Below are 24,512 nucleotides of genomic sequence, written 5' to 3' on the forward strand. Positions count from 1 at the left end.
GTTCAACAGCCTCGTGTGTAACGCTGGGTGTGCAACAGCCCTGTGCACAAAACTGGGGTGTGCAACAGCCCTGTGAGCGGCATCAGGGTGTGCAGCAACCCTGTGCATGATGCTAGGGTGTGCAACAGCCCTGTGTGCAATGCTGGGGCATGCAAAAAGCCTGTGTGACATTAGGGTGTGCAACAAGCCTGTGTGACATCAGGGTGTGCAACAACCCCATGCATGATATTCAGGAGTTCAAAACCCCTGTGTGCAACAGCCCTGTGCACAGAACTGGGGTGTGCAACAACCCTGTGAGTGACATCAGGGTGTGCAATAACCCCATGTGTGATGCTAGGGTGTGCAACAACCCTGTGGACAACCCCGGGGCATGCAACTACTGTGTGTTCAACACTGGGGTGTGCAACAACACCGTGAGTGATGTTGGGGCGTGCAACAACCCCGTGCATAACACCAGGTGTGAAAAAGCCCTGAGTGATACTGGGGTGTGCAACAACCCCATGCACAACACTGGGGCTGACACACACGTTGAGCCCAAAGCACCCTTAGGCTGCAGCACAGATAGATAACATAAACTTATCTATTATACACCAGATATAGAATATAAATTTGCTTTCCCCCGTAAAGCAGAGCCGCTGCTCTGTAGGTGCGTGTCCCTCTGACCGCCACCAAGGCCCTGTCGCTGCAGGTGACCCCCCCGGGCAGTTTGTCCTGGTGCCGCACAGTTTTGGGGTTTCTCAGCGGGATCAGCGCCCCCAAACGGGGCACAATGCAGCAGGACCCCCACACCCCACAGCGATTACACCCCAATTCCCACAGCCAGCCTCTCTCCCAACCCAACCACAGGCAGCTCCGTGAGACGAAGCCGAGCCCCGACACATCAAAACACAGCCGGGGGCAGCTCCCCATCCCAAAACCACCTCAGAGGGGTGAACCGGCCATAAAGCGGCGCGGAGCCACCACAACACCCTCCCCCTCACACAGCCCCTCCTCCCTCCCTGCCTCCCTCAGCGCAGCGCGCATGCGCACTGCCGCCCTCCCGCCCCGGGCGCAGGCGCACCGGGAGCCGCCGCCGCCGCTTGGTGCCGGGCCCGCGGCGGGCGGGGGAGGGGGGGCCGCCATGGCGGGGCCCAGCCTGCGGCCGCATGTGCACTGGGCGCAGCGGCACCGGGAGCTGTACCTGCGGGTGGAGCTCAGCGACGTGCGGGTACCCGCCCCGCACCGCCACACGCACCGGCACCGCCACCCGGGGTGGCCGCTGCTCGGGGGAGGGCGGGGGAGGGGGTTGGGATTGGGGTGAGGGGGGCGCTGAGGGGTGGGATTGGGGTGAGGGGGGGACCAAGGGGGGACTGGGGAGAAATTGGGGTGAGGGAGGTGGGATTGGGGTGAGGGAGGTGGGATTAAGGGGGGATTGGGGCGGGATTGGGGTGAGATTGGGGTGAGGGAGGTGGGATTAAAGGGGGGCTGGGGGGAGGGGGGTGGGATTGGGGTGAGATTGGCGTGAGGGGGGTGGGATTGGGGTGAGATTAAGGTGAGGGAGGTGGGATTGGGGTGAGGGAGGTGGGATTGGGGTGGGATTAGGTTGGGATTGGATGAGGGGGGTGGGATTAGGATGGGATTGGGTGAGGGAGGTGGTGGGATCACTGACAGTGGGATCAAGGTGATGACAGGATTGGGGTGAGGGTGATGACGGGATTGGGGCGAGGTTGGCGGTAGGATCACTGTGGGGGTGAGTTTGGGATCAGGCTGTGATCAGGGTGAGCGGGGCAGGAGCAGCAGCAGCAGTCCCGGTGTCCCCCCGAGGCACCGCGCTCTCCTCTCGGTACCGGCTGGGCACAGAGGGGTGGGACAGGGCACGGTAACGGGGCACGCTGCCCGCCAAGGCCCCCTCCAAGGCTCTCCTCTCTCCCCAGAACCCGGACATCACCATCACCGACAACGTGCTCCACTTCAGAGGTAGGTGGCCGGCCCTCGCCTGCAATTCCCCACGTGCCAGGCACAGACCACGGGGCTCAAAGCACGCCCACACGCAGCCCCCTGCATTTCACCACTGGCCCTATCTTATCTAATAGGGAAAACATCCCACCCCGCATTTAAATGGCAGGGATATTTCCCCGCATCTCTGCCTCACCCCAGCCCCAGCAGCGCAGCCCTTTTCCTCTCATAAAGACCTCGTTTGTGAGCGTTATCAAAGGGCTGCTCCAGGAACTGGCGTGCGATTTGGAAGGTAAAGCAGATCCCTGCCCCAAAGGCTGTTTTGTTTCAGTCGGGCAGCCACAGGGGCTGCTGTGGCTCGTCAGGGTGCTGCTGGGGACGTGCTTTTATTGGGGTTTGGTCGTTTATTTGGTCGTTTTCTCCGAAATCTGCTAAATGCAGCCTCCCTGGTGAGCCATTCGATAGGGTATGGCTGCACATCTGTTCACTTCGGGATCAGTTTACAGCAGGCAGGGGTGGAAAGGAAACTTGGAGTGCGAGTTTCACTCCCACCGGTGACCGCTCGCCCTGGTCATGCAGCACGGCAGCTTTTCAGCTGGGCTCACACCGTGCCCAGGCAGCCTTTTGGGCTCCTCTTCTGCAGGCTTTGCGCTGCAGGTGCTTTCCCAGCACCGTGCAGAGGTGCTGAGCCCAGCTGCTGCGCCTCTGAGCGGCTCCTCGCTTTGGGGCTTCATCCTCCCTCCCAGCAAGGCAGGGGAAGGCACTGTTAAAAATAAAAGTTGAATGTTTCTGTGTGGAAAGTGTCCTCTGCAGACAAGGAATGTGGATCTTGCTAGGCCCTTGGTGCTGATCGTTAATTTTTGTTTTTTTAGCGCAGGGTCATGGTGCCAAAGGGGACAACATCTACGAATTTCAGATCGAGTTCCTAGAACCAGTCGAGCCTAAAGTAGGTATTTTTTTTTTCTCTTTTCTAACTATTGTAAATGGGAGATAACTTACTGAGAAATATGGAAGGAAAATGGCTTTGCATGAAGTCTACAATGTGCTGTTAGATTTTCTTGGTGACTGTAACTGCCGACAACCTAAATGCTGTCTGTGGCAGTCCTCGGTGCCTGTGCTCAGCCACTGTGCACTCAGCCTTAGTGCAAATCTCACTGGAGCTAGCGCTCACATGGGTAAATTGTAATAGAAACAGGGTCTTACATTTACCATGGTTGTTACACGGTAGTTGTATTTTCTAATAGGGATTTAAAGCAGCAAAAGAATGGGAGAATCTGGCAATGATTTTCCTGATGCAACCTTGCCTTGGAGAGGAGGGGAACACCGTGGTACAGTGTCAGTGTGATGTTTCCTGGCTGCTTTTCCAAAGGAAAGTCATGGGAACTGTTGCTTTTGACTTGTGCAAATTCCTTAGGTTGCCAGTACAGATATTGCAGGTCCTATTGCAAAATGTTGTTTTAATTGCTGTTGTAGTCTGATAGAGAGCGTGGCTGGGAGGGCAAGCCCTTGCAGGTGGCTGTGAAGTCTGGCTTCACCTCTCAAAGCCATCAGGGGCACAGGGAAACTCTGGGCTCTGCTCCCGGCGGAGGATTTGTGCTGCGTATTCCTGGCTGCCAGCAGTCACGCTAGGAGCCGCGGTTTGGCTCTGCTGCTTCGGCAAGGAAGGGATCATTCCCTCTGTGCAACAGAGCCGAGGGCCAGAGGGTGAATTTCTGGGGTCTGAACTCGTTTTGTCTCCTGAAACGAGTGGTCAGCAGGCAGGTTTCTCCTGTCTGCCATTGGATACCTGGTGGGAGCTACAGATAACGTGCCTGGCTTCCAGGATCCACTCGCCTGTTTGTCACCTGTCCTGGGAAGCAGCAGGTGCATGGCGTGGGGAGAGGCACCGCTGCCACCCGTGCTTGTCCCGGCAGTGCTGTGAGCCAGGACAGCAAGCCCTTGCCTCTGCAGCATCCTTCCAAAAGTCTAGTAGTCACCCCGAGTCACCTTGGAAGGAGCTGGGTGCCTGCAAGAGGACCAGCTCCAAAATCTGGGTGACTGCTGATGGGGGGGACCAGGGTATAGGGTTTTCTCCAGGGTTTTCTCTTCTAGCTTTGGTGTGCACCTTGAGTGCTGCTCGCTGGCACCGAGCTGGCCACCAGTGAGAGATGGAGCCTCTGCTGGGCACGGAGCAGGCGTTAGCAGCTGTGAGTTACAGCTGCAGCCTTCAGATGTCCTGGGAGCATCCAGACAGCCTTGAGAGGAGCTCTAAAGAACATGCTTGGTTAAGAACGCAGGTCATGGCTCTCCTGCATCAGTTTCAGCTGCGTTTAAGAAGCAGTTTCGGGCAGAGCACCCTGGTGTGGGCTGGAGGTGCAGAGGGATCTGACGGTGGCAGTACGGGTGGCTAGTGCCAGGGTCCTGCTCTGTGTGGTGGGATGCAGTGGTGCTGAGCAGGCTTCCCAGCCGGTTACGATCGAATCACAAGTCCCTTACCTTATGGTTTCAGTCCCAGAGCTTGTTTCTTAGGGCTTTTGTTGATGTCTGCTCTTGTGTCTGCCCTCAGCCCGTGTGCAGGGTGACTCAAAGGCAGCTGAACATCACCGTGCAGAAGAAGGAGAGTAACTGGTGGGAGAGGCTCACCAAGCAGGAGAAGCGCCCGCTCTTCCTAGCTCCTGACTTCGACCGCTGGTTAGATGAATCGGATGCTGAAATGGAACTGAGGGAGAAGGTCAGTGCTGCGGGCACGTGGGGCTTGTGCAGCCAGCTTCAGAGCAAGGATAGCTGTTCCCCTGCACGTGAGCTTTTGTTTAGCTGCAGTTGTCTGGCGTGCTTGCTGCTGATGCTTTTTCATACAGGTGCCAGGTAGAATTGGTTAAGCAGCTCAGATTTTAGCAGGAATTCAGAAAAAGGCGCACTTCTGGCTAAGAGGAGCAGCAGTTTGAATCTGAACTGTTGGCTGCACACCAGGCCAGCGCCAGCTGAGCCTGCACCTGAAGGCTTGCACCTCCTGCCCTACGCCCTAGCAGTCCCATGTCCCGATCCATTTATGTCAGTGGGACACGTGAAGCCCAGAGACACCAGTCCTGGATGTGGCTTGTCTGAAAAGCAGAGCTTTCAGTTTCTGTGTGTGCTGTTTCCTGAGCTGCTGGGCTGGCCCTGACCGTGCGTTCCCACCATGTGGTTACCTCGAGCAGCTTAATACAGCAGGGAAGTGAAAGCCCATCTTGGAAAACACTTGAACAGAGCACATTTCTGCTAACTTTTAAAACAAACACTGCCCTGTTCCTCTCCACAGCCACTGAGGAGAAAGGGCTGCTGCAATGCCAGAAACCAGAAAGCAGCAGTGCAGGGCACACATAGAGCCAGGGCTCGATGCTCTGTTTCCATCAGGTCTCTAGTGGGTCATGAAATCTCTTAAGGAACAGTTCTAAGAAGCAGCAGTAATTAAGAATTATCAAAGAAAACAGCTGTCTTTTCAGCAAAAGCACCTAACATAATACCTAGTGAAAGCAGGATAACCAGTTAACACCCTCTGCTTTCTTTCTGGGTGAGAAACGTGCTCTGTTTTATGCAGGTGAACATTTAAACCTTCTAGCAAGTGGCTGCTTAGCTGAGGTTTAAACCCGCTAGCTTTGCAGTAGGATAGTTATCAAATCAGTTGCTAATTACAGTAACACTTGCTAAAACCTTATCCTTCATCTTAAGGAAGAAGAAAAGATTAGCAAAATGAAAATAGAATCCAGAGTCCCAAAAGACCGTAAGTAACCGTACCTTTCTAGTAAGCTGGGGGTTAGAAAGCTTCTGTTGCTCAGACATGTGAGCCTCAACTCTCACGGAGCAATTTTGACTGGCTTGGTGCATCTTGGAGGGGGATCTCTGTATTACACCATTTAGAAATTCAGTAAAAATGCAGTAAAATTTAAAAATCTGACTAGCAAGGCTTCATTTCTAGTAGTTGATGGTAAAAGCAGGCAGAGCCCACAATGCACACAGCTACCCTTTTATCAAAATCAATAATTCCCCTTCTTGTATTCCGGGTTCTCACAGAAAGCCTGGTTTGCAGCTCTAATCTTTGCAGGAGCGTTACCATTGTACTCTGCTCATCTGATGTGTTTATTGATTTTAGCTTTCAAACACCTGAAGAAAGGATACTTAATCATGTATAATCTTGTGCAGTTTTTGGGATTCTCTTGGATTTTTGTGAACATGACAGTACGACTCTTCATCTTAGGAAAAGGCAAGTAATAAGCACTGTTTTATTCACATTGCAGGGGATTTTTCTGTTTCTAGTGTTACTTTTAACACTTCCTAAATAGTTAAGTCTAAAGGAAGACACATTTAGGAAATGAAACAGTAAATGCACCACTGAAGTGCACAACAAAAGCCTCTCAGAAACCATCACAGTGTCAGGGATAGGAAGACGCTGAAATGACAGTTGTGTATTCTGATGAATGATGCTTGTACTCTGCCAAGATTACAACTGAAGAATTCAGTTGAAAGAGAACGTCTCGCTTAACTGCAGTGCCAGTCTTTTTGAAAATGACCCGGGCAAAATATTTTGAAGTGAGAATCCTACGTTCTGTTGCAGTACAGTGCTATCACTTTTTTTTTGGTAGTAATTACTGTAATAGCTCTTGATCCCTTTGTGTGTGAAACAGAGCACTTGAGCAGTGCTTCTGGCCTAACTGCTGGGACTTCAAGGTAAGGCCTATGAAGTGTAATTACGCATAATGCTGCTTCAAATCTAAATAGATTCCTGTTACCAGAAGCTATGCTGCTGCCCCAGCTTTCTGAACATTGAAATTCATTTGTCTTTAAAATGGTTTTCTGTCTTACAGATTCCTTCTATGATACATTTCACACTATTTCTGACATGATGTATTTCTGTCAGACCCTGGCATTAATGGAAGTCGTGAACTCACTAATAGGGCTAGTCAGATCACCGCTGATACCTGCTATAATCCAGGTAATATTTTAGAATTCTTCTCCTTGTTCCTCCCATGTTTAAAGTAAATCTGTATTTTACTTCCCTGTCTCGACTCTCCTAAGATAAGTAGTACAACCTCACTGGCACTGAACTAGAGAATATTACCCCAGAGGTAGAAATCCAAGTTTCCCAGCCTTAGTTGTGGCAGGCTCTCTTCTAACACCTTCGTACGATACTTTAGGGCAACAAAAGCAAGAAGTAGCTGACAAAAACTACATGATTCTGATTTGGTTCCAGTGCCCTTTTTATCCTGACTGTGGTAGTTGTGAATAAAAAATGAAGCTAGATGACTTACGAATAGGTACCATGGACCTAAATAGAGAGTTAAAAAGGTGTGCTCAGAAAAGCAGGTGACAGCTCAGCTGCCTGGTTATGTGCTGAGCACAGACCTGTTTCACGCTGGAAGAGTAGATAACCTGCATGCTGCTGACAGCAAGGTCTTGCTTTCTCTTGACAGAGGGTGGAGGGTGTGAGTATTCCTTAATTTGTTTTTCTTAAACAGGTATTTGGAAGAAACTTCATTTTGTTTGTTGTCCTGGGAAGCTTAGAGGAAATGCAGAGCAAAGCTGTGGTGTTCTTCGTGTTTTATTTCTGGAGTATCATTGAGCTGTTCAGGTTTGTAGGATTTTTCCACTAGCAGGTGTGGGCAGAACCATCTAGTTCTTCGCAAGAATTCTGTAGCCTTCCCTAGGTTACTCAATCTGCCAGAAGTTGGGATGAGATGGGAGCATAGAAGATAATACTACCCTGAGTTAAGGATAACCTGTTGCTTTCCCTTGGGAAATTCAGCCCTCTAGAAGTATTCTTAAATTGAATGATTACTTCCTTAATCCTTTACTTACTTTAAGGATTAAATGAGGTGCACTGTGCTCTGTTTCTCTTTAAAAAGTAAAGTATTTTAAAGGTTTGTTAGGCAAGTGAGGCAGTTAAATTCATCCGTATGATTAGAGTAACAGCATTCTGTAAACTACCAAATAATGGTGTCCAAAAAAAAAGTGTCCATCATAAGCAACAGGTACATTTTTTTAAATATTCCTGTGCTGCTTGGGAATTATATTGACTATTCTATACTGCAGATACGTGCAAGACTAATTCTATTAGCAGCTTGCATTTTAAATGCTGTTTCTTCTAACACTGAATTGGCTTTAGGTATCCATATTACATGCTTTCATGCATTGGTATTGAATGGAAACCACTTACCTGGCTCCGTTACACCACCTGGATCCCTCTCTACCCTTTAGGAGGCTTGGCTGAAGGTATTTAAAAAAACCTGTAATAATCAAGATTAAGGCTGGGCAAATAATTCCATTTTTGGTTTGGCTGCTGGACTAAAAATTAATAGAATAGAATAACAGATAAATAGCCCTTTGCTTTGAGCTGAACCAAATGTAAGCGTTTTTATCTTTCTTACTGAACCAAACATTTTCTCAATTTAATGTGAACAGAAGTCATCGTTTTGGGCACTGGAGAGGAAAGTAAAGGCAACAAAAGGTTAGCGGAACAAAGTGACCAAGCGTGCGCTGCAGACCATGCAAGCGTTACAGGAAGACAACGCTCGCTTCCCTCTGCTGATCCGAGGCACTGTATTTGCTTTTGTCTGCTAGACCTGACTTGGTCAGTCTAGCTTGGGTTCACACCAGCTTACCGATTTTGATGTTATCTTGTAAATCATTGCACAGGACAGGCAGGGGCTGATTGTTCCCCTGAAAGCAGCACAGCCTGTTTCTGAGACAGGCACGGTGCTTGCCTGATGGGGCTCTGCTCCCTTGCTGCTTGCTCTGAGAGCGCCAGCTCCACGGAGAGGTGGGCCCCTAATCTTCTTGTTGCCCCTCCTCTAGAGGGGAGGGGGCTTCACAGCAAACTCTGCTGTCTTAACGGGTCTGGATTTTCTTCTTTTAAAATTTTTAATATGCATATCACTGCTCAGCTTCTAGATGTAGGAAATGTGTTGTAATCATACCTGTCAGAGCCTGTTTCTATGAGCCAGGAGTAGGCAGTGCATTGCCCAACCCCAGGTACAGGAAAGACTATGCCTGTTTCATTGCTGTGGGCATTGCTGCACGGTAAATACTGCTGGTGAAAGCTCAGCCAGCCGAGTAGTTGTGTACAAGAAGTGTCTCACCAGGCAAGTTTATTGTGGTGAGACTTTTATGGCTAAACTACTGCCTGAGCTACCTGCTTACCATCATACTGCATGTCTAAAGTTAGCTTTAAAATGGGTTCAGAAGTAACACAAAATAATGAGAACTAGTAAATAAGGGAACATCTTTACAAAGTCGGTGGGGGCTAGGTAACCGTATATCCTACTTGTATGATAACCACATCTTTCTGTTTTCAGCTGTCTGTCTCATTCAGTCCATTCCAATCTTCAGTGAAACAGGGAAATTTAGTCTGGGATTGCCAAATCCACTGAATGTCACAATCCAGTTTTCATTCTTGCTTCAGTTATACCTTATAGCCTTGTTTTTAGGTAAGATACTTAATTGTATTTCTCACTACTGAAATTAAAAAGCCAAATTTCTCTTACTAAGTATATTTCTCCTAGAAAAGTTAAATTTCTGTATTTCTGGGATCATGCAGCAAAAAATTGTTTGAGACTAAGCACTGTCCTGTTTCTTGTTTTATATAAGTTGTCAAAGATAAGGGGAACACACCTACAGTTAGCACTGGTTAGCCCCTAAGGAGGAGACCTTAGTAACAGGTTAGCAGGATTATCTACAGCTGACTCAGGTTAAAAGTGAACTTTTTACATGTTACTTATAATCTCACTATTGCTTAGTTTCACCATGTTATTCGAGCTTCAGAATGATTTAGTGGAAATCTAAACATAATGCCAAATTAAAACTGCTTATAGAAGGCTTTTTAAGTAGTAGTATATTTAAAGAAGAACAGTGCATCGACCTTATGTGGTTTCTTGTGTTACATTTCTAAACGTAAGATAACATCATATGCACATTCAGTATGTCTGCACAGCCAGACTTCTCTTTAGTCAGGAAGGATGAATTTCACCTAGAATTTTGAACTGAACTTTCACTAGATTTCTCCCTATTGCAAACATTGCCTAAAGAATACCTTCAGGAGAGATTCAGTCTGAAACACTTGTTTGATCCTTTCTCAGCTCTGCACAGCTGGTGTTGGCAGCTTTGTAAAAGTGACAAACCAAGCCTCTGAATGAGCAGCCTCAGTACCAAGCAACCTGTGCAGGAACTCCCACCTAATCCAACAAGAAAATACAAGCATTAGCTATCAATGCTATGTATGCTCCTAAACCCTTGTGTGTTTATTACTATTTTTTTTTAAATTTGGTACAGCCATTTAGCTTTGAAGTGATGCAATAGCGTCCAACCTAAGCACTTCATTCTTTTTCAGGGGTATTTGTAAACTTCCGTTATCTCTACAAGCAAAGGAAACAGCACCTTGGACCAAAGAAGAGAAAGATGAAGTAAAGGATGACTGCACTGCTTTCTTATTTAACTTAATGAAAAGATAAGCCTCTAATTCTTATGGTTTTAGCCACTGTAATTTAAAGAATTTTGTATAATTAAATGATCATACTCTATTTCATGATTTCATAGTGAATTCAGGTAACATTCCCATATACTGTATTTTGTTCCCTTTCAATCATACATATGCATGACATTTACCACTGAACGGTTACATTTAAACTTGTATCCTATCAACTGCCATGTTAGAAAGAAACCCTATTATCTGCAATTATCTGCATATAATATGCTTTTAAACAGTGGAGCAGCACTAAATAGAAATAGCGTTTATCTTTTAATTGGGTATTTGCTCTTTCAATATTGCATGCAGATAAGGCTTCTGATGTTGGGATATACTGCTGGCTGGCCCATGCTGTTCCTGGGGGACTTTGTGGTGGCACGAGGAGCACAGTCTGAGACCACTGCGAACAATGTTTAGGTGTATGTTAACGGTAGGGGTAAACTTGCTCAGCCCTCACGCCCCCCTTTTTTGGGCAGCATACTGATGTTGCAGAATTAAAATCAGAAGCAGCTGGCTGATGTCAATTTAAATGCTACATACCCCTTTAATCCGTCTCTAGTTTAGTCTGAACAAAATAGGGGCATTGTGTGGAGCATAGCAACACCCATATACCTGTAGCAGTCAGTAGGAAAAGGAAGCTGCAGCTCTGTCCCATGGTCAGAAATGCTTTCCTGATAATGCAAGCACTGAAAAATAAGGAAACAAGGAAACACGGGTACCAGCTTTCTCCTAGCATGTGAAAGCCAGAACACCTCCCTCGCTGTCATAGAAATGGAAATACCGAACACCTCTGATTGTTCCTGCCACAGCTGTAGCTCCTGCATTTATAGCCTTTGGAAAGGCAACAACAACTGCTTTTCTACTTAAAACTTAGTAAAAAGGGAAAAGGGGCCCTATTTCCTCTGTGCTTGCTTTAAATAAAAACAACAAGATCTGTTCCCCTTCCATTCCAGGACATGCTGTCTCTCACCTGGAAACCTTCATTTCAGTTGGCTTCATTTCAGCATGCCCTTCTGACACCTAGCCTCCTCCAATCGATTCCAGACCCCTCTGGCCCATTCAATGAAGTTTAGGGAGTATACTGCAGGTGTGCTCTAAAACCATGTTGTGGCTATAAACAGGTTGCTTCACAACTGCTGCTTCCCCCAGGGCAATGCAAAGCAAAGCCAGCAATCCAGATCAGGCACTGAAGCTGAGATTAGCATCGTGCCATTTTACTACTTGCATTATCTTTTTCTACTGTAAAATGATGTGAATCCTCCAGAAAGTTATTTTCTATACTTAAAAATAACAAACAGCTTACTATTTGTGACACGGCCCCAGTGATTGCTACTGTAAAGGAAAGAAAATAACGTTGTAAAGAGATTATAAAAAAAGAGCTGGTACAAGCTCCACACTGCATTTCACAATTGTGTTTTGTCAACAAGAGGCATGATGCAATTTATCTTTAGAGATACTTGAGGCTCAGTTGCAAAGAAGAGTGCAGGTAACTTTCTCAGAAGAGCTGGGCGTTATTTACACACTTTCACTACAGCACACACTGTACATATGTTTGAAGTATGTCAAAGGACTGAACTAGCTGACTTGGAACAGCAAAGATCACTTTCATACTTTAATTACTGGGCATTTAAACTTCTGTTATAAAATCCATATGTACTCATACATGATATTTCTCAGTGAAACTGTGGTACCTAGTGCGAGCTGTAATGGATCTTACACTACTGAGTTTTAGTCCTTCAGAAAGAATGTGTTTCTATTAATAAAGATTTACAACCAGATTTTGCTTTGAGTTCAGTTATTTGCTATTTTCCCTGAATGCATTAAGTTATATAATTTACTACTCGATGCTCATGATAAAGAGCTGACATCCAACCATTACCAGGTCGATGTTTTAGGCCTGTGCATGCCTAAGCATGCATCCGGTAAGGTTGCTATGAAAACGGAGCGAAACCAACTTAAGTTTTCCTGAAGAATTACTTTTTATTAATATTACACAAATAAAAAAAAATGTCTCAAAAGATTAAGTTACTTTTACAAGTATCAGCACTGCAATGCCAGTGATAATGTTCATTACTGCGGTACAGGCTAGCTTTCACGGTGGGCACACAATTAGTGACAATACCCTGAAATTAGCTCTGTATCTGATTTTGCAGAGTGATTCTCACATGTTTTCTTTGGACTGATCAATTCCATGTATAAAATAATAGTAGCTGCCTTTTAGGATGCTTTTGCCAGTGATTTCAGTTATCTAGTAACCACATTTTTGGGAGGCCAAAAGCCACAAGGAGTGAGGCCTGTGATGGCATTTTCTTTCTCTCCTCACATGTACTAAGGAAGCAACTCTGGGACACTTTCTAGTTTCCAGGCCTGACTGAAGCCACCACAGATTAGTTACACTTAAGAAAGCATTGATGCAAGTAAAGGGCCCCTGTTTGAATAGGGAGTTCTCCAGCCAGTAATTAAAGCGGCCCCAGAAAGTAAACAGGACAAGAAAATTTGAGCAATTTGAGTCTTAATCTGTAGAAGTTCCCAAACTGGAGACTTCACATTCTTTCAGTGCCAGTACTGGGAAAGTCTGTCTGCAGTGGAGCAATGTTATGATCGTAGGCAGCGTATTCAGAAGCCCCAGTACTTGCCACTTTAAGCTGCTGAGCTGCATGCGTGAGCTGAAACGCTGCATCGGGATGAGCTGTGTCAGGCAGCAGTGTGCACTCCCGCTCCAGCATGTCTGCCACACCTTTCAAGAGGTCCAAAAAGCCAAAGGCCAGAGCTGCCTTTCGTAAGCGGTTCAGTTCCTGCAAAGAACAAAAACTCCTTATAAAGCCACTGTGACCCTTCATATAAAATGTTTTATTTTTTTGTTTGTTTGTTTGTTTTTAAAGGTAAGCTTATTCACTATAAGGAAAATAACCTGAATAGTTAGTAGAACTGCTGGCAGCTGCCCAGCTGCTCATGACATGAAAAATGTTTCAGGGCTGAGGATTATAGTGGCACAGCTAAATAGCTGGTTTTCCCTTCATCCCTTCTTAGAAACTCTTTACTTCTTCCTTCACCCTTCTGTGCGTTCAGCTATTGTGCCTGCCTATTCCCCCTGTGTCCATGCTGAGAGTGGCTTCCAAGTTGGGCTTCACTGACTGCTGCCTCTAACCATAGCATCCAGCAAAATGTATAAACATATATATATTGATTTTTCTTCACTGTAAACTGTGATGAGTGCTTGTGTGCATTTAGTCAGTGTATTCATTCTTGAAGTCTCTGGGGCTACAATAATAAACTGCTTCAGTACTTCGCTTACAAGAGGACCAACAATTACTTCCAGATACAGTCTAGATTACAGACTGTTACGATATGACTAAGAGTGCCTGGAATTTTGTGTTTTTCTGCTTCACTTGCAGAAGAAATTGTAGGAGATATTTTGAGATTCAGAATGACATGTGTTCTTATTCCTCTCTGATCCCTCAGTCTATTTCTGCCTGGACAACAGCATAAAATCTGCATAAAAGTTCGCCATGGAGGTAGCAGGGATCATGAGGGGCACCTGTAAACATGATATTCTGCATCACCCTGACAGGATGTGATGTCAGGAAACCAGACTCCGGTGTCTCACCTTCACTAATCCGTACAATGGACCCACAGTGACTCTACAGAACAATGTGCATTTCTGCAGAGCCCTATAAGCCCTGCACAGAACATCCCACATACACTGACAGTATGTGCTCCTCTGTCAGATGCACCACTATCACTATAGATCAAATTTGGGCAGACCAGTAATATTACTCACTTTATAGAATGTTTGAGTTTTTTCAGGGAGTTTTCTTGCATTTCTCAAGATCTTCTGTACATCAGTCTGCAGAAAAAAATAGAAAAAATCTTGGCAGCTGCAGAAAAAAAAATCCTCAACTATATTGATAAATAATCCTGACCATTGACAAGACTGCAGCTCACAAAGACTGAAACATAAATGGTAATTATACTAAATCCAATAAACTAAGCCAGATGCTACACTGGAGATGCGGCTTTCATTAAACATCATAAGCTTTCTGGTTGCATTTTAATCATGACATTTTAAAGAGTTTATAAAAAAAAAAAACAACAAAGCCATTACACTAAATGGACAACACACGGACTCCAACTTTCTGCTTAGCTAGCTACCGCTGTTCATAGTAAAGCACCAAGTCCAAAACCTGTATCATTACCTGGAGGCCACTTGGTTTAATCCATACAGTAACATTCTGTGCATAACTGCGCTTGTTCTTGGGTTGCAAGGGAAAAGGGCTCTTATTGTCATCATCTCCATACGGATTTTCTTTTGCATCTGGAAGAAAAAAGGAAAAAGACTTAGTGAGTAATATCTGCCCTGGTCATTCTCACAAGAAAATACTGAATGCACAAGAGTTATTCAAAGGAGTGTAACCAGTACCTGAAATAGGTCCAAGCTGTGCCATCTTCCCTAGCCATGGAAGGGGCTCAGGACCAGGTTCAAAGAGTGACATCATGAGGTTTGATTTCTTCTTGCTATCAGCTTGTGAATAGAGCATTCCATACCACTCTGGCCTATTGAAAAGAGCAAATCCCAAAGGCTGAAAAAAACACTTTATATCCCTCTTAACCCAGAATTTGTCTCCCTTCCACTGTGTGTATTTGTAATTTATACTGGCAGAAAGAGATCTACCATTAAAAATCCATGGCTTTACCTAGTAATGGAGAATTCTCTACAGAGTAAAGCATAAATAAGCAAGGTAAGAGAGATTTTTCAGGAAGACATCCAGCTCCATACCCCAACTGGACAACGGCCACCATGCCTTCCACTTTCAGGCTCCCATGCAACAAAACACAGAAGTTGGGGATTTTCCCAGCAATCTGATTAGCTGAATTCTCATCTTCGGTGTCATCTGTGATCCCAGGTCCCACCTCATCACCTTCTGAGAAAAGAAAGCAAACAAAGAGATGACATGAAAATAAATTCAGTCCCATTAGTGTATTTCCATGATGCTTACCACCCTGTATCCTCTGCCATGAAGCATCTTCAACACAATTGCACAATTCTATGAAGCTACTTGTTAACTGCTTGTGTGTTTTCCTTTCTTAAGAAAGGCTCTTGTTCTCCCCACACCCATGCTATTGTGAGAACTCATTGCATTTTAATATTTGAATTTCTGAACACAACCAGCAGCACCCCTCACAGCAGCAAAGGCTGAAAAGACTACCGCTTTCTAACCTTACAGCTGCTTGATCCACTGATCCACTCACAGGGCTCTTTGTACAATTACTCCCTACCTTGTATCAGTCAAAATTAGTTTGGCTAACAAAGACTTGCTTTACGTTTAAGTTACCCAACTCATTCCCAGCATGCAAGCAAACCGGGGTGAGGACATGTAATTCTAGGTAAAGGAGCAATAAAAGGCAGGTAGAAGTGGCAGTGACTGGCAAATTCTTCTGCTGCAGCTGGATGAGACTGAATCAAAACAGGCCTGCTGGACAAGCCAACCTTTAATTAATACTCCCATAGAATATACAGCTGTTAACTGTTGAGACAAATGTTAAAGTTATATAACTCTATAAAGTTAGAGAATTACTTCTATCACATTCTATTCATGAAAATTCACAACGTTAATAAATAACTCAAAAACAAAATCTCAACTTCAAAGAAATGAGAAGTGAAACCCAAAAGTACCAAAAGTCTGGCAATGGATAGCATTGCTGCTTCTGAAACAAAAGGATCCTGAATCTCAAGTCCACCTCCCCTATGCAATTTGTGGTAATTGTGAGAAACTTACAACGTTTTAGCAGCTGGAATACAGCTGTGATTTAACTCTTAATATCTCCTAAGGTGAAAGGCCTAGCGGGCTAAAAGCACTAAAAGACATGAAAGCACATCTGGTGCTTTCATTCTTCTTTACCAGGAAAAATCTCACTTTCTTTTAACTCCACTCCAAGGCCATGACAAAAGGACATTGGAAACCTTTCTTAGCACACACTGATGCAGACAAGTAGCTGCAAGTCAGTGATATGCTTAACCATCCTTGCAGCCTACACAAGATACATATGTACTCAGACCCAGTGAATAGTAATTAATGCTCAAGCACTACTGAGCAATCTTGTTAAGATCAGATTTTTCACAACAAATCATTCCAAGAAGCAATTAGAAACAGGCATTAAGTCTTCATCTTGCACCACTTACTTCATGACCCATAACTATCTGTAGTTTTTAGTTCAGTATGCTCTGTTGATAATGATGGTATAAGGACACCGATCCCTCTACTAATTCACTTCTTTGTGTACATGCGAATTGCCTAAACAGCACGCTATTCAAAAAAAAAAAAAAAAAAAAAAAAGACAGAGCTTATGTTCAAGGTTTTAATTTTAATGTAACCATGAAAATGTGTTCTCAGAAACATGTAGCACTCTGATAAAACATGAAGCTTTTGCTTCTAATTGAAACCACAATGGCCATTACAGGAAAAGCTTAAAGCAGTTTTTGCTACAACAAAAAGAACTTGCTTACCTCTGTTAAGCGCAATAGGCAGCACCAAGTGTCTGGATAAGACAGGAGGGCTAGAAATGTCAGCTATATCTACAAAACCAACAATTTCTAGATCTGTGGGGAGAAAACAGGTTTAAGCCTAATTAGAAATTGAATGTATTCAGTCATTTTAACATCACCACTTCTTACACCACTGTTTCTGAAGCAGTGACTAAGGTACCACAACAGAATCCTGACCTTGACTGGGGTCTCTAGGTATTAATATGACACAACCATTCATACCTATATGAATACATGAGCAATTTTGATGCTACAATGGAAACTTCACTCTTGAAGCAAAGCAGTGAAGCTCAGTGTTCTCTCCAAAGGGTGCGCACCTATCCGTTCACAAGTCACAGGCACGGACTAGCTACAGACTACCTGCCGTTCATGGGTGCAGTGTTCAGTAACAGCAGAGCTGAGAAAGGTTTTCTTTGCAAAATTGTTTTTAAAAATAATCTGTTGGTGAGAAATGCTAGGAGGACAAACAATAAAGACAGTGCAATCACACTTTGAGATTTATAAAGCGTCTGTCTTGCTAACTCTTCCCAATTTAACTCCTAGTGGACTCCCTGAAGAGGTCTCCAGAAAGATGTTAGTTTGTCTCATCTGAGAATAAGGGATCTTTTTGATAATGGCAACTCTAATATAAAAATACAGACCCTTCTCCAACACACTACTTTAATCCTCTGTTAATCTTATGAAGGTATTTGTGGAAAGCAGTCTGTGACTGTCTTCCACAATCCCTATCCCTAGAAATTGGCTTGCTAAGTTTTAAAAGTGCCTCTGCTCTACTCCAGCCCTTTCAGCAGGTACACATCTGAAACAGGATGAGGTTTTCGTCCCCTGAAGCCGCATATACCAAGAAATTACATGATCAGTGATTGATCTTCAGAGAGAAAGCGCGTGCAACAGTAACTATACAGGAAAAAAGATGGTAATGAAAAGGTAGAAATCAAACAGATTTATGTAAAAAGCAATAAAAAAAATGTTACCTGTATTAATTGCTTTAGGAATGGGGTCTATTTCCTCATCTATAATGAAAGGTTCTGGTCTGGGAAATACTTGCACATCAGATGTTAAGTGGCCACACTTGAGAACAGCATGGAATGGTGTATAAGCCAGGTCTATTAGCTTTCTAGAACATGATCAGTTATCATTAAGGAAAAAATAATACATATCAAATGAAAATAGTTTGTCTAAAGCATGCTAACTAAGCTCCCAAAACGTTTGTGTGTGTGACTAGTCAGTTCTGGCATTGCCAATTTATGAAACAAAGCAGCACATTATCATATTGATGGCAAATTAACAAGTCTGGAAATTAGTATCTTCTGCCTGCCAATCATAATAGATTTTATGGTTTGGTTACAGAATGATTAAAATAAATACTGACCTTGAACAACAAAGGTCAGGATTAAAGTTTAGTTAACAAGATCATACACTAAAAGAAAAAAAAAAAAAAAAAGAACATCTCATATCATCAGATTTTTGTTATGTTTGTTTTCCTTTACTAACTGGATAGCTTCCAAAGGCATTTTATCTAAAAGTCTACTAACCCAAACATAGACTGGACATTCTTCAGGCAAAGTGGTCCATCAATGGTAAAGATTTGCCCTTCCCCGTTGTTTAAATCTATGAGCCGTTCCAGGCAGTCTAAGGAATCCGTGCTCTGAAGCTGTACAAGCATAAAGTGAAATGTTTTTGTTAAGCTTTTTTACTCTTTTTCTTTACCAGTGTGTTTTCAGAAAATATACACAATACAGTAAAATTTTATCTTACTCCTTTCTGCATAAACCAATATTCTTTGTCTCCCAGGAAATGTATTCCTTATGTTGCATTTATATTACAGCAAATGCAGTATTTGATCCAGAAACATAAAATACATTGCTTTTTCATATTAGGTTCTGCTTCAAAAAGCAACCAATAACTACAGAAGCTCTTGGTCTTTAAGAGCACCGGAATACCTTAAATATCAGTGTTTTATTTGTAATTCTAAGTTTCCATCTCCTTCAAGACAATTAAATATTTAAGAGGAAAAGAATACAAAGTGTGTTTTGTGCTGATACGATCATTAGATCGGATAAGAACAATAATTATCCAGTGTAATGATGAAAAAAGCATATGTTAAAGGCATCACCTCTTCAAGATTTGCCATGCACATGACATACAACTTGGACGGGAATGGGAAAGGCAGTGGAAATCGGTTGCTTTCACTCCTCTGGTTGTGAGTAGCTAGTGAGTGTCGTAGGGAGCCTCTGCCGATCCCCAAGCAGCCATCAGTGACAAGAACAACCTTAAAGGAGAGAGGATAGATTAGCATTTCCAATTAGAGACATGTTTCTATCTGTGGAGGACAACACTTCAGGAGTCTTCCTAGCAGCATGCTCTTCTATACTGAAAACCCTGACTAAAGAATTGTGAGTAAAGTTTCCAGAACCTGGTACATAAATGAGAAATTATAGGTTTAAGCAGTGCAATTAAATTACGTGCATGATAAATGTACGTTTCATTGCAATTAGGCAGTTGCACTGAAAATTGAATTCTATGGCTAGAAACACACCACGCTGTGCAGGAACATTCCCAGTTTTAAATGTACACTAGAACTACTGTGATTATCCAGCCAAAAAAGCAGTCTGCTACTAGCAGATTTGGGAACTTCAGGTTTCCCTTCGGATGGAAGATAAAGGCCAACTATGATCATTTCTTTGCAACAGCTGGAGGGCAACCCAAGTTCCACTACAGGCCACAGAAGCCATACAAAAGGTAGTATTAATTACTGTAATTCTTTGCTAACAAATACAGCTGCAGCATGCTCACATTTTGCAGCAGAACTATGAAAGCTTGAAATAGACATTCTTCCACTTAATTGCAAGTCTACTGTCACTTCTTGTAGAAACCTGTCCTAATAGGTTACCTTGAATAATGGAACTCTACACACTCAGCTGAGACCCAGTCATTTCCAGAGGAGTAAAATAACTGCTCTTTCAGCACTGCACAGCTACACCAGGCATTATTTTTTGGCTGAGAGGTAAGGAAAATCAAATCCAACTGGAACCCAGCAGGCATCTGTTACAGCCAGATTTTTACTCTCTCTTAATCCTCAATCTCCCCACTAACCATCTGAACTGTTGCTCAGCAGCAATGCTTTTTACTATTAGAAAATTCTGCACAGTACATTCCCCGCTGCCTTTCATCACCCAATAACCCAAAGTTCCAGTACAGCAAATCATGACACAAATGAGAGACAAAATTGTTGAGATCTAATCTATGCTTGGCTTTTACATCTTTCTAGTTCTTTGTGTTGAATAACTGCTTTTCCAAGGTGCCTTTTATCCTGGTTAGATTACAAAGCATTGTCTAGACAATCAACTTCTACCCTCTTTCTCCGAAAGGAATATTGCTTGTGAGTTTTTCCTAGCTCACTGAGCTGCAAAATTACTGAATTTATATCCTAACCCAAAGAGCAACAGGCTCATAGTATCTCGGAAAATTGAGGGCTAAAAGCAGTCTCTGCCATAAGAGACAGCAAATTCAGAAGGCTGAGAGCTGCAAAGGCTGGATGGAATGTGTGAGCAGATGCACACTGAATGACTCAGTAGGGAGAGAAGACAGATCAAAACACACTCAGCTGTACTCTGTGCTGTTGTCTGAGACTTGGAACTGTGACAAGCCCTGGAAACCATCAGGTACCAGAGCAGAAAGGTTACTGTAGGTGTGACCACACTCCTTCCAAGCTGACCAAGGCTCCTGGGAAAGAACACCACCTCCAGATCAAATGCTAAGCCTTCAAAAGAGTACTTTTGAGCCAAATTTTACAATTTTAAGGTGTGTAGGTCCTTCTGCAGCTTACAGGGAGTACTGAGGATATGCTACATCCTCACACCAGTGAAAATCAAACATACCTGGCAAGGAATTGCTGCACCCCATTCTTGCTGGACAATATTGCAAACCCCAAGCAGTGCTGACTCTAAACAGGTTTTGTCGTAATCATCCATGTTACTTAGAGCTTCCTGTAAAAACAAACACCACAGTTATTGCTGGGTGAAATATCACTACCAGCAAACATAGAGTATTCACAGTTCTGTGGTAAGCCAGTATGTTTGCTTTGTAACACAACTGCATTGCAACACAATACAACAGGCTATATGCTTACATATGACCTGCAAAGATTAAAAGAGAGAGAGAGAAGGAATTGTGAACAGTATCATGAGACAACTACAACAGCTAGTTTTGAAGGAACTCTACTATCTAGTATTTGCATGTCTCAGAGAAAAAGAGGAAAGTAAAAAACTGAATCGATGTCTAACTTGAAGTATTAATTTCCAATCCACTCTGTAATATACGAACAATAACAACATTTTGCATTCCTGAACATTCCCCCCAAAGAGCTCCAAACGTACTGCAAACCACCACCTCATTGCTCAAAGTGAATCATATTTCTTTCCTCCATCGAGGCCCACTGAAAAGACCGTGAAGACGTGACACCTCAGAGTGCCAGGTTTAGTGGCCTTGCAATGCAGCTCAATGGATTTTAGCTTAGAAAATCCTCCCAGGTGTCAGAATAACTCCAACTTCTCACAGATTCAGAAAGTAGGCCACAAGGAGATTGTCTCACAAAAACACTTCGGCAGAGAGTAAGAGAATCCAAAACTCATATCCTGTTTCTATAACCGTAAACCAGCTTTTCTTCTTAGAATGAAAAGTTCACACTTAACACCACATAGTAAGAAGGGTGCAGCTGTAAAACTAACATGCTAGGGGAGCTCGCTTGGATTCTTGGCTTTCAGAAATTCCCTGAGGAGGGAAAAATTAATCAAAGAGAATGTACTGGCCTTCAAATGGTAAAATAAAAACCTAACAGAGAGTATCTTGTAAAATCTGTTGCACAACTGAAAACTTAATGAATACATTGTGACCTATGACAGTGACATATCATTCTTTCTTAATAGTATATACGACAACCAGATACACATGTACAATTTTTATTGGACTGAGACTTTCAATGCCTTACAGCATTCATATCAGATTTCTCTCTCAGACTCTACCCTTTCCATGGTCTCTCCACTTTCCATCACATCTGCAAGGCCTAAAATCCCTTCGTTCTCATTCTTAGTCTGTTTCAACTGGTATGCACTGTTAAAAGCATCTTCTCTCTACCAAATCACTGGACTCAAAACCTTTCTAAACACTCCTGTCCGCCTCACCATTTATCAAAGAGTAAATCAACAACTACAGAAAAAAGCGTGTCACAAAAACTTCAACCTCTTGGTTTTCTCACTCCCTACTTTTAACTTAATTAACAATGCTTCAGAGGTCACCTGCAAAGGTATGATTTGTTAAGTAGTGGAACACTCCGCATGCACTGATTTCACCTGTCTTTAAAATAAGGATAAAATGCTGTGCTGAAGACACTGTGTACAGGACAACATGAAACCACATAACTTTTTTTTTTTTTTATTGACAAGTGACTGCTCTGGGGATTCATGCACCCTACCTGCAGCGTGTTGTAATCTCTTGTAAACGGCACCATCAGCTCCCAGAGCGACGAAAACACCACCAAGGCCGTGAACTCCAGCTTGTAGTTGGTCGCCATGTGCTCGAAGAGCATGGTCAGGCCGTGCACCGCCAGGTGTTTCCGCTGGTACTCCTCGGAGCCCTCCACCGACACCGGCCGTGTCATGGAGAGCGACACGTCCATCACCACCACCGTCGGCATGATGAGCTGCTCCTCTCAGCTACCTCAGCAGAGAATGAAGATCCACTGCATGACAGCAAAAAAAGGCCACAAATGATTATTAAACAACAGCTAAGGGGCAACACGTCTTGCCCTGACCCTGCCAGGCTCGCCCCACACCAGCCCTTGCCCTCTGCAGAAGGGGGAAGCCACAATTAAGTTTTATGCCCAGAACTGGGGTTTTAACACAGATTATGGCAGAAAATAAACCAAAAGTGCAGGATCTGCTCCTGGGGGGCTGGAAATGCCTGGCAGCAGTGTGCCCGGCCTGGGACGAGCCTCAGAGAGCAGAGGAGCCGCAGGGACCCCCAGAGAAGCCCGGGGACCCCAGCGGGGGAGGGAGCCCCCTCCTCCCGGCCCCTCTCCACGGAGCCTTCCCCGCTCCCCCCGGGGACGGCTCGGGGGGGTTGGTGGATTCCCGTCCCTGCGGCCCCGGTGGTGCTGGAGGCGGAGGAGATGATGGTGGAGGTGCCCGGGGAAAGGGGAACGGAGGCTCCGCCGCGCTCACCCCCAGCCCGCCCGGCCGCCATGGGTCCGCCGCACAAAGCGCTCCCCGGAACGATGCGGCCGCGGCTGGAAGGGGCCGGGCTGGGCCAGGGTTATCGGAAAGGACGGGGCTGCTACCGGGGTCGGTACCGGGGCCATCCCCCAGTCCCGCTCCCTACAGATATCGGCCCCACAGCCCCCACACAAGCGGCCGCACTGGGCCCGGCAGCGCCCGGTGGGGTCTCAGCCCCCACCCCACCTCTCCACATGCTGAGCGCGGGACCTCAAAACCCCTCAAAATGTTGCTTTCGTCCCATAACCTGCAGCTGTGGGGTATTTCTGCGGTGCAGAGCACGAAGTGTTGTTTAAAATGCTACCAGCCCCTCTCAGAAAACAGGCGAATTAGTTCAGTGCGTAGGGCAAAGTGTGAGGTGTTTGAGGTACGGAATATAAGGCCTTGGTGCCTGGTTGAGCTTTTTGCAGCTTGGTATGAGGAAGAACTTGGGCTCCCCTTCTGTGTGGAAGCACACTCGTATCAAAACAAACAAACAAACAGAAAAACTGGCCAAGAGTTTTTTTTTGCTGCTGTCTGGGGAAGGTCCATGAGCATTGGCAAAACCCAAGAGGACAGAGAGGCTATTTGAGAAAGGGAAAAACTCAAGAATTTTCCAATAAACATTAATTCTTCCTCACAGAAGTGCATAAGAGGAGCAAATAACCATGGGAAAAGTAATAGCCATAGAAAAGTGGTCACCAGGAGCCCAGTAAGTTGCCTGATTTCTGATATGCGTAAAGTGGCTGACCTGCATCGTTCTCACCTGCATCTTACACAACTGGAAAAACAGTGTTATCAGTAAAGCTGAAGCAATCTAATTTAATGCCAGTACTCTGGAAAAGTACTGCAACAATCAACAAAGACAGCTGTATATAGAAAAAAGGTTACAAAAAAGCATCCCAGTTGGCTGAGGGACCTCCTTCTCCCACCTCAGTAAACATGGGGGTGAGCATGAGGGGTGTCTGTGAGCTCGGCTGCAAAGCTTGGGTGTACCACTTCCATTCAGACAAGTTTGTTTTAAAGTTATCAATTCAGAATCTTCTTGTTCTTCTGTTGAAGTGAGTTGAAGTGACTGCTGCACCACACGGAGAAGCAAGGTGATTTACCCCAGTAGTTGACAGCTCTTCCGTAGCTGATGGTAGGTGTCTCAGAGTTGGTGCTTTTATATTGTAGTTTTTAATGGAAATTATCTCCTGCCCTCATACTGAGAATAATCTGTAGTAGCAGACAAAGGTATTGGCTTCAGAGATAGACCCAAATCTATACAATACTGTATAATCTTCTTAGGGTTGCAGGTATTAAACTG

The 24,512-nt window shown here is 44.6% G+C and overlaps 2 protein-coding genes across 3 annotated transcripts; one reads left to right on the forward strand and one right to left on the reverse strand.

Annotated features, from left to right (window-relative positions):
• The first annotated feature begins 1,079 nt into the window (after nt 1–1,079).
• HACD3 (3-hydroxyacyl-CoA dehydratase 3) lies at nt 1,080–12,186 on the forward strand. Its single transcript, XM_032194630.1, has 11 exons — nt 1,080–1,207; nt 1,914–1,956; nt 2,808–2,881; nt 4,481–4,645; nt 5,623–5,674; nt 6,044–6,154; nt 6,756–6,883; nt 7,407–7,519; nt 8,054–8,160; nt 9,243–9,374; nt 10,274–12,186. Exons 1-11 carry the CDS (start codon nt 1,121–1,123, stop codon nt 10,348–10,350), a joined length of 1,089 nt encoding a protein of 362 aa, XP_032050521.1. The 5' UTR covers nt 1,080–1,120; the 3' UTR covers nt 10,351–12,186.
• INTS14 (integrator complex subunit 14) lies at nt 10,272–23,212 on the reverse strand. 2 transcript variants are annotated; one of them, XM_032194629.1, is made up of 12 exons: nt 23,174–23,212; nt 22,426–22,692; nt 20,834–20,941; nt 19,069–19,224; nt 18,488–18,606; nt 17,927–18,069; nt 16,914–17,006; nt 15,186–15,330; nt 14,829–14,962; nt 14,605–14,723; nt 14,190–14,255; nt 10,272–13,203 (listed from the first exon to the last, which is right to left on the reverse strand). In XM_032194629.1, exons 2-12 carry the CDS (start codon nt 22,645–22,647, stop codon nt 12,952–12,954), a joined length of 1,557 nt encoding a protein of 518 aa, XP_032050520.1. In that variant the 5' UTR covers nt 22,648–22,692; nt 23,174–23,212; the 3' UTR covers nt 10,272–12,951. The 2 variants fall into 2 exon arrangements, with proteins under 2 accessions (XP_032050520.1, XP_032050519.1); XM_032194628.1 differs by lacking the exon at nt 23,174–23,212 and having other exon boundaries at nt 22,426–22,857.
• Between the last annotated feature and the right edge of the window lie 1,300 nt (nt 23,213–24,512).

The sequence above is a fragment of the Aythya fuligula genome, chromosome 11 (assembly GCF_009819795.1).
Source record: "Aythya fuligula isolate bAytFul2 chromosome 11, bAytFul2.pri, whole genome shotgun sequence".
In the NCBI taxonomy this organism is placed as follows: Eukaryota; Metazoa; Chordata; class Aves; order Anseriformes; family Anatidae; genus Aythya; species Aythya fuligula.

Excerpts from the sequence above, each read along its gene's own strand:
- HACD3 (XM_032194630.1), top strand. The coding sequence starts at position 1,121 with ATGGCGGGGCCCAGCCTGCGGCCGCATGTGCACTGGGCGCAGCGGCAC. Across the intron at positions 6,884-7,406 it reads TGATACCTGCTATAATCCAG|GTATTTGGAAGAAACTTCAT; the intron begins GTAATATTTTAG and ends TTTCTTAAACAG. Across the intron at positions 9,375-10,273 it reads CCTTATAGCCTTGTTTTTAG|GGGTATTTGTAAACTTCCGT; the intron begins GTAAGATACTTA and ends ATTCTTTTTCAG.
- INTS14 (XM_032194629.1), bottom strand. The coding sequence starts at position 22,647 with ATGCCGACGGTGGTGGTGATGGACGTGTCGCTCTCCATGACACGGCCG. Across the intron at positions 17,007-17,926 it reads TCCTAAAGCAATTAATACAG|ATCTAGAAATTGTTGGTTTT; the intron begins GTAACATTTTTT and ends TTCTCCCCACAG. Across the intron at positions 15,331-16,913 it reads GCCTATTGCGCTTAACAGAG|AAGGTGATGAGGTGGGACCT; the intron begins GTAAGCAAGTTC and ends TTCTTTTCTCAG.